Genomic DNA, 20,426 nt, shown 5'->3' on the forward strand with positions numbered 1-20,426 from the left:
TCTCGGCTCAGCCGTCAGCGACTTTAGGATCCTTTTGTTGTAGCGGGTCACATATGATTTTCTTATCAAACAGAGAGAGAGAGAGAGAGATTAAAGTGGTCTTCTGGTAAACTCGCATAGCTTGATGGGATGGTTGTTGGATATGGATCAAATAAGTAAGAATGATTTGAATGTGCTTGGCATTGCTACAGTGTCACAGAATTCTGTGTAATCCTTTTACACTCTTCAATGGAGTGTAGTCGTGTTTGTGAATATGTGTACATGTGTGTATTTATGCGTGTGAGAGATATTGGCTGTTGTATTCGTGATTCTTTCACTCACGGCAGATTTGTACATGTCCTCAATACTCGGCTTACTCAATTGTATGATTACTATTCAACCTGATGTTTCCAAAAGTCATAAATTACAGGGGTTTCAGATGTCTCAATCTGTCTAGAGAAAAGAGCTGGTACTTGGCTTCCCATACTGTATATCAGAACAATTCTCACATACATGAATTTAGAATGTTATAAAGTTATTTGTAGCTCATGTTATAGACTCCCTTCCATAGAACACTAACAGTTTCTTTGTTTCTTTTTTGTGAAGAAATTATTATATTCATGACAAGATGTACCTTACCTACAGTTCTTGATAACATGTGATGGATTGAAAATCTGAATCACAGACGAGAATAACATGGAGGTTATTTCACTCGCAGCACATTATACAGAATGTTCTGTGCTTCCGGCTTATTCACTTTCATTGGAGGAAAATGCTAGTTTGTATTCCCTGTAATATTTACGAGCACAAGAATATCAACCAAATAAAAAGACGTATAAACTGCATGCACACATTCTTTAAACAGACGATCAAACTGAATGCTTGCACACTTGATTATGCATAGACACTTTTGCAAACCTCCATACTGTGCTTTGCCAAGTTTGGGTGAATTAAGAAATGTAATGCCCAGTTTTTGGTCTTCAGCTAAAATTTATAAGAAAAAAGGCTGTTATTTTAGTTCATTCGCTTGGAGTTTCTTTGGTGGAATTTTTCCAAAGCCTCGGGTACAATGTACCTGAAAGTGATGGCTTTATGTTTGTTCCTCTGGCCAGGCTTTCAAGGTAATGTTAACTATTGATTGGCTTATATCGATTGTTCAGAGACTCAAGATGTACATGTACATGAATCAGTTCATGTGCAGTGTTCAGGGTAAAGAGTCAGAATCTTACCTTCCCCTCTCAGACGAGCCACAGTAAAACATGGAATCACTCTGTTGAATAACACTGTGGGGAATTTGGGAAAGGCTTGTTCTACATTTTGTAAATTGAAAATGGTAAAATTCAGAGAAATGTCGAGTGACTTATGAAATACAGTTGGTGAACATGCCATAAGTTGACTTCTGTCATCAGTATAAACAAACAAGCAAACAAACAGACAAAGCCAAATGTGATTTATTATCACACACACACACACACACACACACACACACACACACATGCACACACAAAGCATTTCTTTGTGTTACTTTTAAATTGCAGAAAATGTAAGCTACTTTTACTGTAAGTGTCATTCTACTGATGTGTGCCACTCTCAACTACTGGTATATGCTTCAGCAGTGGAAGTCTGGGTGTACATTGTATGGCACTCATGGCAGAATTTAAAACTGCATTTTGGTGCTGCTGTAAAGAGAAGAGCTCTCTGTATTACCTGTTCTCAACGTGCTTTTTATGCCTCCGCCACAAAGTGGTGCCGGAGGCATTATGTTTTCGGGTTGTCCGTCCGTCCGTCCGTCCGTCCGTCCTTCTGTCCGTCCGTAATGAATTTTGTGGACAGGGTAACTACCAAAACCTTTTGAGGTATCCTAATGAAACTTGGCATGTATGTGTATTAGGGGGTGAAGTTGTGCCTATCAACTTTTGGGTGCACATGCTCAAGGTCAAAGGTCAAAAGGTCAAGGTCAAATGCTTAAAATTTTACTATTTCCCCCATATCTATGCAATGCCTGAAGATATTTTCTTGAAACTTAGTGTATACATGTACTACCCAATTAAGATTCTCTGGTGAAAGTTTGGGGTCATGAGGTCAAAAGGTCAAAGGTCAAAAGGTCAAGTAAAATGTTAAAATTTTACTTTTTTCTCTTTATCTTGGAAATTGTTCAAGGTATCTTCATGGAACATAGTGTATATGCATCTACTGACTGGCAGTGGTTATCTAGGGAATTTAGGGTTCATGGGGTCAAAGGTCAAGGGTCAAAGGTCAAGGGCAATACTTCAAAATCTTACTATTTTCCTTATATTTATGCAATGCCAGCAGGATATATATTTTTTTAAACTTGATGTATGCATGTCTAACCCAATAGAGATTCTCTGGATATTTTTTTTTTGCCAAGAAGGTCAAAGGTCAAAAGGTCAAGATCAAGTGAAAGTGCTGAACTTACTTTTTTCTCCATATCTCGGAAGTGGCTCAAGTTATCTTGAAACTTAGTACATGCTGAATTTATGTATGTTCTGCCTGACAGTGCTTCTCTTATAAATCAAAGGCCAGATGAAAATGATAACAATTTACTGTTCAATACAGAAATTGCGCTTTTTCTCCATACCTTGAAAATTACTCAGTGCATAAACTTATGAAGTGGTCAAAGTCAAGTTAAAGTTCTTTTAAATCCCCAAATACATTGCTCTCCTATTCATCCAATTAAACATAGGTCAAGGAAGGTAAACATTCAATACATTTGTGACAAACATGTCATTTTAATATTTTGCCAATTTTGTGAAAATGTAATCACACATTGTCCACATGTACTATAGATCTATTAGGAGAATCATGCATTATGGCGGAGGCATACCAGTTGCCATAGCGACATTTCTAGTTATGTTTATGTTTCAACACCACAAGCATACTGTGACTACCATTGGTATACATTTTTAACAAGCATTAGAGAGCATTGGTCACCTAAGTCCAACTTATCATACACTGGGCCATTGGGGTGACCTCTAATCTGAAGCCCAACTGTTGCAGATGTATTTGTTTGTTCTAGTTTTCAATACTAAAGTGTAAGAGAGATTGTGTACTAAAATCAAATTACTTGAGTATTCCTGCCGACTGTTTCTGTTGGAACATTCCTTTCAAAAGTTGGTTTTGGTTTTAGTGTATGGTTTGGTGTTTTGTGTGGTTTTGTTTGGTTTGGGTTTTTTCCTTGAAAAAAAAAAAACCTGCAATAACAGAGGTCCTAGTTTTTGGATAATCAGTTCATTGTGAAGTATTCAGACATTGATACAAAGTTCTGTGTTTTCACATGTCACTCCCATTTGTTTGCATATGTTGTGAACTTCAAGATAGGCAGCTTCGTTATGGTCATTGATACATGGAATTGGAAAGTAATATCAGCTGTACAATGCAGCAACTGGAATGTGTAATGGGTGTGTAGGGATATCCTATTGCAAGTCTGCCTCACATATCTGTTATCACTTTCACAGGAAGGCAAGCCCAGCTGAGAGAGGCAGAGTGGGCTAATTTGTGTTATATGCCTTGTCTTCTGGCTGCTACAGTGCTTACATGTGAAGGAAGCAGTGATTCTTTTCTTGCTATTACAGTGTACATTGTATAGTTGGTACAGTGTAAAAAAACTTGACTTTCAGTTGGAGTTTGAATCCCATCAAGTGTCATCGTCAAATCCCATCGTCCATAAACAAGATGTTTGTGGTCACTATGTCCCTCTCAATCTCGGTGCATAAATGGATACCTGGAAATGCTAGGGTTAACTTTATGATGCATTGTATTAGCAGGGCCCTCTCTATAAATAGAGCAGGGACAACATTGAAGAGGCTACCCAGAATATATGATTTTGGCATCAATATGTGGGCACCCCAATAAGCGCCATTAGCTTGCATAGGTGACTTTCATAACAAAGCCCACACACAGTCACACCTGTAGATTACTTTCCTAGTAGGTCTGCAAATAGTGTCTTTCGGTCCACATTGTTGATTTTGTATTGTCAATATTTTTGATGAGGAAGTTTATTTTATTTTGCTTCAGAAGTGTTAAATTTAGGCAAAGTCATGTTTTGAACACATTGTGCACCCCTATTTTAAAGCTGTTCTTAAAGTTGCCAAAGATGGTCTTGAGTTGTTTTTTCTCCATTTTTACCCTTAAAGACACCAGGAAGTGTGCACAAACAACATATAAGATCTTTCCTTCATAACAGCTTTAGCGTTGATCCTTGTGAAGAATGATGAGCACATACATAATGAGTGTGACAGATTTTGTGATACTTTGATAATCCCGTCATATGGATTTCTGAATCTGTCTTTTGTGTGCTTACAATAAAGAGCTATTCAGTGTGTGTGTGAATGTGTGTGTCAGATGCATGGTCACATTTGTTGGGAATTGGTGGTAGTGATAAAGCTAGAAGTGAGTTCATTGTGCTATACTATATCAAATGTCACAGTGATTATCACAGAATGCCACAAAGTGCAACCGATTCCCTGATCATATATATTTGTATAGTCACTGGCTGTCCACAGGAAAGAGAAAGGAAATGGGGGAAGGAAGTTAGCTCATCAGTGACTGTCTTGGCCCTGTGAGACGAAAAGTTGTGATCCATTCCATGTTGGACAACTGAGCGCAAGTCTACCGATACGCAGTGCTAACTGGCAGGTTGCCAAGTTGCATCAGAGGTTTAATGACTTGCTTTAGCTCATTCAAAATCTCATGAGTTAGTCAGAAGAAAATATACATCTGAAAAGAGAAGTAATCTGAACAACCTGTGACACAGACTGATAAGTGGTGGTTCATTGCAAAATGATTCCCCTTTTCAGTAGATCTGAAGGTCTGCTTTAAACTGGCTCAAAGAGCAAAAATTCTGTTTTGCCCTAGACTCTGTGCTTATCAAAGAAAAGGACAAAAATTCTGTTAACATGATTTTCATTTGAGTGGATTCAGTCCGATTTCTGCAATCGGAGAAAATCAAGGACTCCACAGCGTACTCTTCCTTTACAAATCATAGGATATGATTGATGACGGTCCCCTTGCTTTGAATTCAATGACGTGCACAGGTGGTGCATGGCATGTGACTTCAACCGTTTCCTAGCAGTAAAGACACATCAGGATGTGTGAAAGGGAAATGTAGAAGACGTGAATGTCAAAGTGTAGAAACTTCTCTACGGGCTGTCATCAAGGCATCAAGGTGGTGGTATTGATAACATCTCCATTAACACATGCATGCTCATTTTGATAGATATCCACATTTGGCTTTCTTTCGACAGCATATCTTGCATTTGTCTCTGTATTATGCAGCCATGTAAACCTCACCCCTTTTCCACTATTACATCTGTTTGTTTTGTGGTATTGTAAACTGTTCCTCATTCTAACTTCTAACTTTGAACGGTGGTTTTCTTTTCCAGGCTCTCTACCCATAACTCCTTGTCTTTTCAATGCCTCCCGATAACAAGATGTTTCCATTTCAAGGTTTGAAAGGCTGGTACATAGTTTTGGTTGAGATGGGGTTTCAGGTTTTCAACTTTTTTTTGAGATAATGAGAAACCTGTTTGTATGAAATATAAAAGAGCATGCAATTGTAAGAGTAATTGAGAGTTTATTTGACAAAAAGGTGGTTTTGAAATGACTGAGATATCTAAAAACAAAGATGTCCTAATGAAATGTAGGACCCACCATTTATGAGAACCACTTTGTTTTACTTTGTTTTTTGATATCTTAGCCATTTCAAAACAGATTTTCATTAAAGATACTTTGAATTGATTCCTCTTGGAATTGTATGCTCTTTAATATTTCAAAAGTGGTTTCTAATCATCTCACAAAAGTTTGAATCTGACTCCCCCATCTCAACCAAAACTATACCCATCCCTTGAAGTTTCCTACACAAGTCATCAAATAATTAGTTTATTCCTCAAATAAATGATGAGGAAGGTCTAGCTGTAGCAGAAAATCCAAGCTGACCAGTTCCAAGCCAAAATACAAACTTGGAAGATAATCAGACCCAATAAAAGGCAATCTAAAAATCCCTGTGTAATCCGTCAACAGCAAGATACTGTGATGGCTGCAACACCCTATCCCGACTCAAAACTGCATCCCTTGCGGGAGCTACATGAACCCATAGGACTAGAGCAGGGACCAGCAATGGTACCTACCACGCCTCAATCCACTACACAGCCCCTCATTGGTGGGGGTCAACATGACCCAGACCAACAATTGGAGCTGGTATCTGCACCCCTTCATGAATCACATCTCCACCCTCAGGGGGACATGGAATCATCTGAGGCAAGAGCGGTATGCTCCAAACCATCCTTCCTCTATAGTGTCTTCCTTCCTTTCTTTCTTTCATGAATGTTTATACTCTTTTGTTGGGTCGTGATGTAGATATGAAGCTCTCACTCATGTTATCCTTCCCTTCTTTTAATACAATGTACCTTTGTATTTCATCCTGTTTCTTTTTCCTCCTCTTCCTATTTCTCTTTCCCCTCCATTATTTTTTTTCTCTCCTCTTCTGTCCTGTGCTTATTATGTTTTAGTTTACCTGATTAATATGCATAGTTGCAGTTTTGCTTTTATGTTTTCTGTGGTAAATGAGCCACTTAGGTCAAGGAAATCTGCAATCTTTAGGTCACAGATGTACTTAGATGGAAAATTAAAAAAAAAACACCAACTTTTATTTTGCATCAAACTCCCTTATGGTCAGTGTTAAAGGTACCCTAATGCTTTAATACCAACATGCTCATATTAAGGTCTTATTTTGTTTTCCTTGGATAGTCATGATGAATCTCTTTGTGGTTTTCAATGAATTTATCTGTTACAGAGAATTACAAGCATCACGAAGTACACATCTACGTGTATGAACATTCAATTTGGGAGGGGGCGGGAGAGGGAGTGAAAAGCCATTTGTAGCATGTTTGAATGTTTTCTGTTTTGCCTAGATTCATTTTGATTCAAGTGTCTATTAGAAAATCTGTACGTATAACTTGATCATCCCCAGAATTCATTAATGTGTACAATTGGATGAAATTAGTCTGATATCTTTGTTCTAGGTCATTCACTCAGTGTCTCGTTTTAATTCACACTGAGCAAAATACAACATACTTTGTAATACAGGGGCACTCCAAAGAATCAAATCAACTTTTGGAAGCTGAATTTGAATATGATAGTCTATTGAAGTTTCTGAATGCACCAAATGCCCATTTGTTGATATCATAATGTGCCTTTTGTTCTTATGGACAAATCATAGGGTATGATTGATGCTCGGTCTCCATAATATCAACAGTATAGAGCCAATGCTTGGCTTTAGCCTTTAACTGTGGCCTAGCAGCAAACATATCAGGATGTGTGACAGTGAAATGTAGAAGATGTGAATGTCAAAGTATAAAACTTTTTCTACTAGTTGTCATCAAGATGGTGGTTCTGATAACATCTCCATGACACTTGCATATTTATTTTAACATCAATCCTTTCTTTAGCTTGCATCTTCTTGAATCTTTTTTGTAGTAATATGTATGTACAGCTTAATCCCATACCACTATTGTGTGCTTCTTTTTTGGTGTGTGTCTTGTAAACTGTCCCTCATTCTAACTTTATAACATCAGACAGGACTTCTTTTCTGGGCTCTCTACCATTGATGCCTTGTCTAATCACTGCCTCCAAACAACGAAATGCTTGTTAAAAACTATCCAGATCAAAGATTAGATTACCCCAAAAAGGCACCAAATAACTACTCTATTCCTCAAAAAGCTTAATTGGAAGGCCTGGCTGGAGCAGAAAATCCCAGCTGACCAGTTCCAAGCCAGCTATACAAAAATAATCATACTTGATCAAAAGATCTCTGAAAATTCCCATGTAATCCGTCAACAGCAAGATACTGTGATGGCTACAACGCCCCTTCCCGACTCAAAACTGCACCCCTTACGGGAGCTACATGAACCCCTAGGACCAGAGCAGGGACCAGAGATGGTACCTACCACTCCTCAATCCACCACACAGCCCCTCATTGGTGGGGGTCAACATGACCCAGACCAGCAAGTGGAGCTGGTATCTGCACCCCTTCATGAATCACATCTCCACCCTCAGGGGGACATGGAATCATCTGAGGCAAGAGCGGTATGCTCCAAACCATCCTTCCTCTCCAGTGTCTTCATTCCTTTCTTTCTTCCCTTGACATTTATTACTGACATTTTATTGTAGATTCCAGGTGTAGATATTGCTTGCAGCCTTAGTTTAATTCCACTATATGTTCTCTTCTTCATTTGTGTATGTCTCTCTTGGTCTCTCTTTCTCCTATTTTCCACCTTTTCTCATGTACTTCCTTGTTTTGTAATTCTCCCTCTTCATACTCATAATGTTATTCATCTCGGACATAATTTTTTCTTTCTTTCCTTCCCCTTCTTCCCCTCATTCCTGTGCTCGTAAATGAAATATTGTAATGTTTTACCCCAGTTTACCTCAGTATGCATTTGGCACTTATGCATATAATTTACCTGAGGTAAGTAGAACAGCTTAGATCTGAAAAAACAAACAAACAACAAACAAACACTGAGCAATTGAAATTGGGCAGTATTTGAGTATTGTACATACTAGGTAGAAAATCAGACCCCTGTTTTCACCAACCCCTTTAAATATGGACTGTGCATTTAGATTCCCTTTCTACTCCCCAAAGGAAACTTTCTTGTGTCTAGGACTTATACCAGGGTGTCATTTTTTCTTTGAAAAGTAATGATTTGCTGGTTATTAAATCAATTGCTTGTTTAATCATTAAAAAAAAAAACACACAAAAATCATGAGATAAGATGTGACCTGTAGAGGTTGCTCATGTGGGATTTAGCCATGATGATGTTAAGAAAGTGTAGATGTGTTTGGAAGAGGAACCCAGGTATATGAACACTCAGTCTTTCTTCTTTCTTCTTCTTCTTCTTCTTCTTCTTCTTCTTCTTCTTCTTCTTCTTCTTCTTCTTCTTCTTTTTTTTTTTTTTTTGGGGGGGGGGGAGTCATTTGTTGCATGTTTGAATGTTCTCTATTCTGCCTGAATGCAAAAATTGCAAGTGTTTTTTTCAGCTGTGTACATGTATCTCCAAAATAATAAAGTAATGTTTTTTATCTGATAGAATCAATCTGATACAATTGTACATGTGTATGTTCCAAGCCACTAATGTTATGTTTTAATTTGTTTCTTCTCTCCCTCCCGACCCATGTTGCTCAATGTACTGCTATACCATTTGTCTCTTCTATTACCAAAATACCAAGTGTGTGCTCCATACCCCCTGCATTGTTGTAATCCTAAATGGCGCCCTCTTGTGGTACAACCCCTTGTGCTTTTGAAATATCCCTCTGACCCCCATGTGTATCCCTGTAAACCAACCCAAATATCCCCCCCCCCCAACCTGTTGCTGTATCATCCAATCCTTACTTCTACCTCCTGTCAAATCTGTACAAGGGTGATGTATGAATGTTGTGTTGTCCTGTGAAATTCACTAAATATTTCAATCCTATTACCTATTCCTTATATTGCCAAGAAAACTAAACAACTCACTTTACTACATGTGACTGCCTAATTGAATTAAGCATTCAATTCATCCTTTCCACTGTAATTGAGACATCTATTTGCTTTGTCTTTACCATTTGGCATCCACCTGGATATAAACCTTTAACAATTTGATATTTGTGACATCATGATGTTAAAAGCAAAGCTAACTTCCATATTGAAAATATTAATTTTCCTACTACACTCACATTTTCACATCTTTACATCATGCCGCTAATGAACTGAGTTTTTAATAACATAACACCGGCATCACATAACATCCATTAAACCTACATTTATCTGCCCACTGCCCATGCTGCTAACCACGGAAACATCCCCACGTAGGATGCTTCTCTCGCATTGTCTTCAGTATGTGGGACTGAGGGAGGGCGTCACCAGCATGCCTCAAGATTTGAAGATGAAACCTGTCGAAAGAAGCAGGTATGTTGACAGTCTGGGCTTGTAGTATGGGTTGTTTGCCTTCTCTGCGCTTGAAATTCTAGTGGCTGTCATTTAAAGAGGCATGGAAACCCACCTTCTTAACACTCTTGTTTTTTAAAACCTTTTCCATCCTATTATTAGGTGCTGAGACACCACTTTAGACTCTCTGTAAGGTATTCATGGTGCATTCATACACAATTATGTAGGGTTACAATCCTCTCGTTACATATTCTTCAAAAGGACATCAGGTAATCCATGCTCGACTCATTTTCCATCAATGATCACCATTTCTCTGTAAGTATTTCCCACTGAAGGTGAAGGTGGAACTACATTGTAAATGTTCCAAATGGCATCTGTCCATCGTCAATCTCTGACTTTATAACAAATGTAAATTAAATTGACTTGCATGAAACCCTGGAGACAAGTAACTTTACCTGCTACAGTGGCTCCAATTGTTACCACTCTTGGGTCAGAGGTACTTTTAATATCCATGTTATTGTGCAGTCAGAGGTTACAGTTGTACATTCAAAGGTCAAAAGTCAATTCAGGTCGCATGTTAAAAGTTTGCCTGCGAGAATCGTATGACAAATACGGGTAAGTTTTTGACCAATACTCCCAGTGCAACTCCACTTTGATCAGAGGCACACTTATTAGGATCTTCTTGTTGCTTTCCATGGTAACATGCCATGATCAAAGGTAATTTCAGGTCACATATTTCACTTTACTGTAAGACTTGTGACAAACTGTACAACCATTCATACTCGTAACTTGGACAAGAGGTTCATTTAGGGTGATCTTTGTCATGGTATACTACCCAAGGTTCCATATCAAGATCAATAATCACAACTTGTGTGATATCTGAAGGTGCATAATGTGAATCTTCATGTCAAGGGTTTGATCTTCCTCTGTCTGGTATGTGTCTGACCTTGTCTCTGTCAAGATGTCAAACTTATATGGAATCCACTATGGTATCCATTTGCCTGTTCATGACTCTCCAAAGCAATTGGCATCTTCAACTGCTGCAGTCACAGGTGCAGTGTATGTCTTATGATGCTGGAAGTCTATGAGAACTGTGTGCACATGAATGTGTGTCAAAGGTCATGCAAGGTCAACTTAAGCATTGTCATCTGTCTTTGCCATTCATGTAATGATGTTTCCTCAAACTCCCATACCATTTCACACTTGGACCCCTTTTATTTTGTCCAGGATGTGGAAACCAACTTCGTGTTTATAGAGTGGTTGCTGCAAGTGCATGTCATGTCACACACACAACCTTATAAGAACCTCATAAAAATATATATAAAATTTGGATATGTAATAGTTGTATTTTGGACAAGAGGTTTGTTCTGTCTGTCTCCAAGGGTTCATTGCAGGGGAACACATACTGTTTTATAAAGTCCAGTTTGTGCATCTTGCATTGTATTACAGTGTATGCTTTCTTTGATGGTGTTTGCTCCTCCTACAAGACTCTTGAATGAAGTGGAAAGCAGTGAAAAATCTGTTTGCTCATCATCTCTCTATGCCTCGAACTCGTTTGGCAGCACAAACAGCAATGTGGTTAGCCCATGTTTGAATTCTAAGACAGCAGTTCATGTTTTAAGATTGGTTGGAAAATGGATTGTCTCACTACTCAACATACTCGATGAATCCACTTAATGAATCCACACACACACACAACACACACACACACACACACACACACACACACACACACACACACACACACACACACACACATGATACATCTTTGTGAAGGGAATGATGCATAAAATAAAAATCATTTACTTCTGCATCCAGCTGTATGCCGATGTGGGGAGTTCTGTTTTTACATACTATCTCTGGATAAAGGCTGTGACAATCATGAAAGAAGTGGTGTGAGGAAAAAAAGTACCTACATGAGCTGCGTGCTTCCACCTGCTACTAGCGTATCTCATATTGTGTACATAAATGTGGATTTTTTTTTTTTTTTTGCGCATTGTGTGCAGCAAGAAACTAGCATGAAAATAAAAGCATTTAAATATTTTTGTCCTTTTTTATGCAACATGTTGATGTTTTGATTCTGTGGAATTCATCTTACCTGGCCAACATGAATAATTACTCGTGCAATAATGTCCTCTTTCACAGTACTTAATTTGAAAACAGTTTTCCCCATCTGGTGTTACTTATCCATAGATGTATGTTTGTATCTATATAGTGACATCATGGAAATTAAAAGCATTTCATAACTGTTGTAAGCTGTGACTTTCTGCATCCATTTGCATATTATTCTCAAAAGTTTCCATTACGGTGGCTAATATTAATAGATGTGAGTCACGATTTTAGCCATTGTCTGTCTTATGAGGAAAGGGCAGTAGACTGACTCAGCTGGTTGTTTGTCTGCCTCTCAAACAAAAGGTCCCTTGTTCAAATTTCAGTTGGATATCAGCAGTGCTGATGTTGTGTATTGTGATGCTGCCATCCTGGTATGAGGTAAAACTGCTAGAATAAACACAAAATGGAGGCCACATGTGTAGAAGGGTCCTAACCCATGCACATGAAAGAATCGAGAGCGATTCTGGTATGAGTGCTGGGTGAAAAGTTAGTGAAGTGCCATGGAGACCTTTTGAAAGGTATGATGCACTGTACACTATGAGAATGGTTATCATATTTATGTTATTGCCATTATTCATAGTACATTGTATACTTTTATTACTGTCATGATGATCATGTTGCATACATTTATGTGAATGAGTTCACAAACCCAACAAGTGTATAATCAGCTAAAGCTTTACTCTGATGGGAGAAGAACAGGAAGAAGAAAATTAAGGAGGAAGTATAAAGAGAGGGGACAGATTCTACTGATGGTAGTGTGGGAGAGTTAGAAAAGAGGAAGTTTGCAAAAGTGAGAAAAAAAGAGAGGGGCATTATTTAATATTTGCGTTCGTATTTGACTGAGAGGCAGGAGAGAGAATGAAAAGTGTACAGAAAGACACTGAAAAAATCATGAGATAAATCTGGGTGAAAGGAAAACATAATTTGTGATGCACTTATGTTACTACATTGTACAGGATGTGCATGCCCACATGTTACTTTGCATGTGCATTTTGACTTTTTTTTGTTATACATTTCAAAAGTTTCATTATGTACCATGCAAAACAAGATCAAATGCAAGACTGAAGAGAACTTTGATTTATGTTCTATGCATGATGGCTAAAGTTTTGCTGTCTCATTTTTGTTCTTTCTCCTTTATTTGATTTCCATCTACTGTGCTTGTTGTCATGGAAATCTTGCATGGCTTGCATAAACTGAATGCTGCAATAGAGTTTACCCCAAGGGATCACCGTAAGTACTTCTGCCCAGAGCAGAATGTCTTCAAAACGAGATGTTTGATCTTTCTTTTGTGCAGTTCTGTTCCATGCTTTTTCTACTAATTTGCACTTGATCTCCATTCAGTTTTGTTGTCTTTGTATGACACTTGACCAGTGCATTTCTTTCTTCCTTTTTTTTTTTCTGTGCAAATTATGCTCCACTGTGGTTTCATCTGCATACATTCATGAGCTGTTGTGTGTTGTGTTGCTTTTGTTTTTGCATTTATTTTTTTGCAAGTGCCACTATTTATAATCTGTGAGTAATATTATAGTTACCATTGGCAGTAGAAGTCTTATACTATATGTGACCCTACATCACAAAACCGACAAAAGTCGCCAGAAATGGATTTTCAGTGTGAGCAGATTCTAAAAAAGTGGACCTCAAGCTTTAAAATGATGTATGAATTGATTCAGATGGACTTACTAACCTATCGAAATAATGGAAACAATGTACCCACTCTGGAAAAGTGTTTACTTAGAAAAGAAGTTCTGAAGTTTAGGGTCTATTCAAGTGCTTATCTCACCAACCTATGCTCTGTGCAATAAATGGGACCAATAAAAAAACAACAAACAAAACAAAACAGAAAAACAGGATTTACAACCTTGACCACAATAAAGGAATTATCAGATTAAACTGAATTTGTGCGTGATATATTATCACATTCTATTCATGACTAATACCTGTACCAACCTTGAAAGCAGTAGCATCATGCTTTCATTTAACCAATTGAGGATGGACTGATTTTGCTACAACACGCATTTCCCATAAACACATGCTCGAGTATACTCGGGACTCGTCTTCAATGGGTTAAAGTTATTAGAGTTTTAAGTGAAGAGTGTGTAATGAGTTTTTAAGATATTAAGTAGCTGCTATCATAAGGCATAACTAATTATACTACTCTACAATAAAGAGTTCTAGAAAAACTGCAAAAACACAATTTCCCATTCATGTTATGATCCCAAACTTTAAAGTAGTGTAGAGGAAGAATCGCTCTTACAGAAAATATGAAAAACTCAAGATTTACAAGGTAAACCACTTTCACCTATTTTGAGTCCTCATTTAAAATCAGCGTGTGCAACCCTTTTGTTGGTTTTGTAATGCTTAGTCACATATATGTACCATCATGATGGTGACGTGTGATGATCAGATGAGCACTTTACCTGTAGGCCTCTTGTTCTAATTCCACTGCCACTACAGTTATTTCATGTCCATTTCCTTGTAAACTGTATTCTACATGAGTCATGATCTACCCTGTAGTAATGTTGTGAGAGTGTAATTTTAGTATATTGCCATTATCATATGAGATCACAATCTTTGTATGCTAAGAGGGTTTTCACATTTCTATGACTGCTGATCTTGTGTTTGTGTTATAGTAATAATATTAGTTTTTATGTTGGCTTGAATTTACTCACTGTCTGTTTTCACACTTGTCTGTATCTTTGTCTCTGGTGTGTGTTTATTGTATAATAGATATATGCCATTTGTTTCACCATTGTGATATTTTCATGACTCATGCAAAATGAATGGCATACCTAAATATTGCCTCCTGTAACACAAAAACACATCATGCCTCATCTCCAAGGTGAGGGATTGCTGGCTTTTCCTAGCAAGGAAGAATAATATTCCTCTCTCCAGCTTTGTGGTTCTCCATCACTATTTTATCACCTCCCTAATCATCCAACAAATCCCGATTCACTTTAAAGGCATTGTTTACTGTTTGCAGATGAAACAAAGACCGTGCTTAAGTGCTTCAAAATAGTTCTAAAATGTGAGATAGCAATAGAAACAACCAATGTAAAAATATGAATCTGTATAATCAATGTTAAGTATTGCAAAATGTGAACAATTGTTATATAAAAATGTTTCTAAGAGACTAAACTGTCTACAGTTATGGTTTAGCCAGAAAAATAGTGGTATATCCACATATTCTACGTTTAATTACAAAATTTTTATGTGGTACTCGTAGGATGTTTTGTGATACAACTGACCTACACATATGCATCAAATGTGATATCTCAAACATCTTTTGAATCACTGCTCCCAAAGGTAAACAGAACCTTTAGATTACAACAGTGCATTTGAATAGATATTTGTAATCCATGTTCTTCACCAGTATTGTTAAATTGGAGATGTCATTAGGAAAAGAGAAAGACTGTGATAGTGAATGTATGTGTTCATAGCTCTCAAAAGAAGTGAACTGAGATAAACTGTCAATAACATTCTTTGTTTTACGTAACCTCATCATATTGTTATGGACATTCATGTACACCTACTTGTGTAAAGTGGACTTATACTGACTTTGTTCATATTTTAGATGGAAGATGGAACTTTTGGTCCATGGGTGATTTAAATTTTCATATATTTATTTGATTTTCCTCTGCCTTGTTTCTAATTTCATTGTGGAGTACTCTGCTGGAATTCATACAACCCTTTTTCAGCTTTATTTCCATATGTATACTTGTTATGCCCCTGCCAAATGAAGGTAGACAGTCAGTCTGTTGCAAATGTTGCAGATTTAACTGTACTGCACCAGTTTTCAAGCAATTTTTTAAAAGGAATTTGGCACATATTTCAACATCAATTTGAGTTGTACAAGACACATTTTTTTTTTTAATTAAAGTAGCAAAATGTGCATTGCCATGGTGACAGGGCGTTCTTGCTTCAAATCAGGTAAAATACTTGCGGATCAAACTTTACTTTCACTTCTCCAATTTCACCAATTCACAAGAAATTTGGGATACATGATAAACTGAAAACTCGATGTGAACATGTGCAAGACACATCTTTTGAGATTACTGGAAAGTGTGCTGCCATGGTACAGCACATTATATGCCCGAAATTAGGAAAAAGTCTAGCAAATTGAAATTCTTCTCCACTTTTTATACCCATCGTATCTAATATGGTGCACTTGATCATCTTTGTGCAAAGTTGTGCAGGATAGATTTGTAAGCGACATCCAGTGGGCTCCCATTCAGTGAGCATTCCATTGTACATGAAGTCCTAAGTTCAGACTTATCCCCCATTGTTTCAAGGAGTATCAGCTTATATCCTGAACTGAAAAGACCCTATAATTTTTACCCAGTTGCACACGGCACATAAAGCTAGGAAACGAAGAAACTAATACATCAGTCTTGAAGGGAGTCTATCATCAAAACCGAAAATTTGTCATTGCCAATCATCTCTCTTTGTTCCCTCAGGGCATTGGCCTAGCTGACTCCATGGGTGAACTGAGGCTGTCCGATGGCTCCGAGGGTCAACCTTGGAGCTCTGGCTCCCCTAGGGCCTCACAGCATGCCTGGGAGCGTGGTCAGATCGACTACCAGGGCTCAGACAGCTTTGACAGCATCATGAGCCATATCCACCAGGTCATCAGTAACCCCAATACCACCATCGCCGCCTCGCCCTCCACCAGCCTGTCATCATCGGCAGATAACAAGGAGGCAGAGAGTTAGGCATTGCGTACATTAAAATGTGTTCCTTGCAAACCCCTCGCCCACCTCATTACAGTCAAAGAAGGAGTCGTTATCAGCCGTATTCACATTCATACAGGTGTTACCACAAAAGAGGCTTTTAATCTGATTGACTTGTTATCGCCATCACCGTAGGCATGCTATTTTGTTTAGTTCTTCAATCTATATGTGTCTCGAGCAATCTGTTCTTTAACCAGATGCGAGCTGACTACAGAGTTTCAAAGCAAAATCTTTGTCATATACAATGTCCTTTGATGGCACCATCCTTTAGCAACATATCAAAGACCATGTCATTGATTTTCGGGGGGGGGGGGGGGGGGGGGTTGGGTTCTTTCTTTTTCATTTTCTTTTTAGAATTCCAGTGAAGTTCATGCATGCTATTATGTGCTGTACAATAAAGGTGGAAGTGAGTTAAGGACAGAGCAAACATTTTCTCCAAATTGAACTCAGCAGGCATCCACTAACATTAAATGGTGTCATAACTAACTGAACTAACTTATCTGCGATATTAGATGTGAGCTGTGACTGTAAATAGTGAATGCATGTAGCATGTAGTTGATCCACAAGTCATTGCAGTCATGTGCCGGTATATGCTGAGTCCACCATGTCACCATGAATCGTCATTCCCGGATTTTTGGTTTGTGCTCGCCCTTTTTTCTATCCATGTGACTTTTGCATGCAGTATACGTTTAAAACTGGGATCCTACAAACCATGCAGGAGGTGTCAAGAGGTGTTGACTACCACTTCAAATGGCAAAGTAGCATGGAAAAGTGACATAGCTCCCTGCCACTTCCCTTTCCACTCGAAGGTTTCCACTAAAAGGCAAACTGAATGGGTCCTGATAAAGAGATGTACAGTTTCAGTTGAGATGGGGCTTCAGGTTTCCAACATTTTTTATAATGATTTTTTAAGATAATGAGAAACATCTAAATATGAAATATGAAAGAGCATATAATTCTAAGAAGACTTCAAAGTTTATTTGGTGGAAATTGGTTTTGAAATTGTTCAGATATCCAGATCAAAGCAATCCTAATAAAAGGTGTTACCCACCTATTAGGATGGCTTTGTTTTACTTTGTTGTCATATATCTAAGCCATTTCAAAACTTATTTTCATCAAATAAACTTTGAATTCCTGTTAGAATTGTATGCTCTTCAACATTTCATAAAGTGATTTCTTAGTATCTTGTAAAAAATTAGAAGCTGAATCCTCACTTCAACCAATGCTATGCCATCTCTTTAACTTGGAATTATGTTTTTTTAAATGAGTCTTGAATTTGAAAAAATATATATATATTTTGTTTATTATTATTTATTCTACTGTGACAGATAATTTGAAAATTAATGACTAATGATTAATTAATCATATTTAAAGATCAGAGAACAATGGGCAGGGTTTCAGACTCATGAATATTTACGGGAATGATGTTATAAGTGCTTATGCAAATCCAGGTTGTACAATGTACTTGAGACAATTTCACCATGAACTGGGTACTTTATCAATCCCATCATAATTTATGTTTGGTAGATAAAGTGTTGCTGGCCTGTATTAAACAAGTACTCTTTTGGGCCGTCGTTTTCAATGCTAGTTGCACCGGCATTGCGCAAAGCTTTTATAAAACTGCATGTTCATCAAATTGGCTGTATGGCTTGTGTGCAAAATGCACCTGCCCACACAGTTTTGCCTCAAACCTCCAGATTCACCTCATTTCTGGTTCCCCTTACACCGAGAAAGATGTAAGTTGATCTGAGGGAGACACTGTTTTTTGCAGTACTCAACCAAATTTGCACTATTTTTTATACAAATATTTCAGTGTCTTGTTATCCCTCAAGCATGTTACCAGGTGATGTCTATCATTTCTATTGATGAAGTATAAAAGGTGATTGAATATCATCGTGGCCTGGAGGTAAAACCTAGCATGATGCCTTTATCAATGATGGAAAGTTTGAGCCTAGTTTTCATCTCTTACCTTTTGATGTGATCCCATAAGGTCAGTGTAAAAATCTATAGAGAGGGCCCTTTACTGTAGCACTGGTGATATGTAGGCCTATGTTTTACATCGATCTGCAGAATCATTTGGCCCTTGTTAGGTCAACATTTGAAGTAAGTGGCTCATTTACTAATATATAATGCATTCAAAGCATATTGTGGAAAAGAAATCAATTTCTTTTAGTCACAGTTTTTCATGTACTAGTAGTCATAATTACTGTAGCTGTGCCAACAAATTCATCTGATTTTTTTAATGGTTTTTTTTTTTGTTGTTTTTTTTAGATGCTGCCTGTGCTATTTGATTTTTTATCTTCCAGTATTGAGTAGTTGTTATTACAATCATAGCTGATTGATTTTAATACCAACATTTCTATCTTGCCTGGATTTTGCAGCTCATTACATAGGATGTGTAAATAATTCCTTGAAGTTGCAGTCTGCTATACAGCAGAAGAACTTTGTATCAAGGCTTTTAGGTACTCTAGTTTGATTTTATTAAATTGTTAACATCCATAGTTTTTTAGTTTTTTAGGAGTTTAAAGCTTGAAAGCAAAACTTTAAAAAGCAATAACAGTTCTGATATGATTATGTACAATAACCTGGTCTAGTTGAATCAAGAAGAAACTGTTTCTGTGTCAAATACTCTGTGTGTGTTTGCTTGTTTGTTTGTTTGTTTTTTCGAAACAAAAGTTTCTGTAATGACTCAAAGCAGTTCATAAATGTATGGTTAGTTGTTTTTTGTTTGTTTTTTGTTTTTTGTTTCTTTGTTTGTTTTTTGGGGAGGGATGGGGAATCACATCTGGGTGACCCCAACACAGCCAGATTGTTTAAAAACTGGAAATTAAAACCAGTCATTTCCTTAACCTCCTAGATGTATGCCATGGGTTTTTTGTTTGTTTGTTTCGTAATGATTAAACATGATTATGATTGAATTCTACCTTGGAAGTGGTTGCACAGAAGTGGTGTTATACCAACTGAAGGTAGTTGGAAACTAACTGGAAGTAAGAGCTGCCATTTCATTGCTATATTTAGTTTTGTTTGTTTTCATACAAAACAAGAAGCTACTTGTTTGAAATTTTTTCAGTATGTGGAGATCTTTTTTTTTTTTGAAGGATTTAGCATTCTTAGTTTGTATGAAAAGTGTTTTCATTTTTGAACCAAAGTATGTCTTATTGCCTTCAAAATAATTATGTTCTTTATTGTGCATTAAAAACCTGCAGAGTTTGGCAGCTCAGGTAAACAAATCTGTATCTTCAAGCCTCACAAAAATGTAGAGATTGTAGCGACTGATAAATGTCCTTGTTTGTATATCATGTTTTCTGGAGGTGGGTTTACATTGCAAATGAGTGGCTTGAATTCAACATATAATTTTCAGGTGAATGATTAAAGCATGATGCAGGTGCTAGATATTGATAATTGTCGTTTCACTCACACTGCGTAATGAATGTCTTACAAAGTTTAAATTATGTTAACATGTTACTAGTTTTCCCTACAGCTGAAAGTGTTGTCATGAAAATTTGATATTACCAGTTATTGATTACTCAAAGAAAGATGTTGACTGTGGGCTCAAAGGGCAAAGGTCAGTCAAAGGCCTAGTGAAAATGCTCAAATTCCTGAATTTTTGCCCTCTTAAGCAATCTAGCCATCCAATTAAAATTGGGTTTGAGGATGTATGAGTACTC

At 37.4% G+C, this 20,426-nt stretch overlaps 1 protein-coding gene across 3 annotated transcripts in view; it reads left to right on the top strand.

Annotated features, from left to right (window-relative positions):
• Nucleotides 1-17,056, top strand: part of LOC139734485 (glycogenin-1-like) — a 42,059-nt gene extending 25,003 nt beyond the window's left edge. The window contains exons 7-8 of one of the 3 annotated variants that reach the window (XM_071645267.1): nucleotides 13,241-13,261; nucleotides 16,486-17,056. In XM_071645267.1, coding sequence (XP_071501368.1) covers nucleotides 13,241-13,261; nucleotides 16,486-16,740 — 276 coding nt within the window. In that variant the 3' untranslated portion in view covers nucleotides 16,741-17,056. Of the gene's footprint in view, nucleotides 1-6,018; nucleotides 6,265-7,836; nucleotides 8,183-13,240; nucleotides 13,262-16,485 lie in introns of those variants that run through there. The other 2 variants (XM_071645266.1, XM_071645268.1) reach the window with 2 other exon arrangements.
• The last annotated feature ends 3,370 nt before the right edge of the window (nucleotides 17,057-20,426 follow it).

The sequence above is a fragment of the Diadema antillarum genome, unplaced genomic scaffold (genome assembly GCF_040938485.1).
Source record: "Diadema antillarum isolate AM-2024a unplaced genomic scaffold, OU_Dant_1.0 seq00000527_RagTag, whole genome shotgun sequence".
NCBI classification, from domain to species: domain Eukaryota; kingdom Metazoa; phylum Echinodermata; class Echinoidea; order Diadematoida; family Diadematidae; genus Diadema; species Diadema antillarum.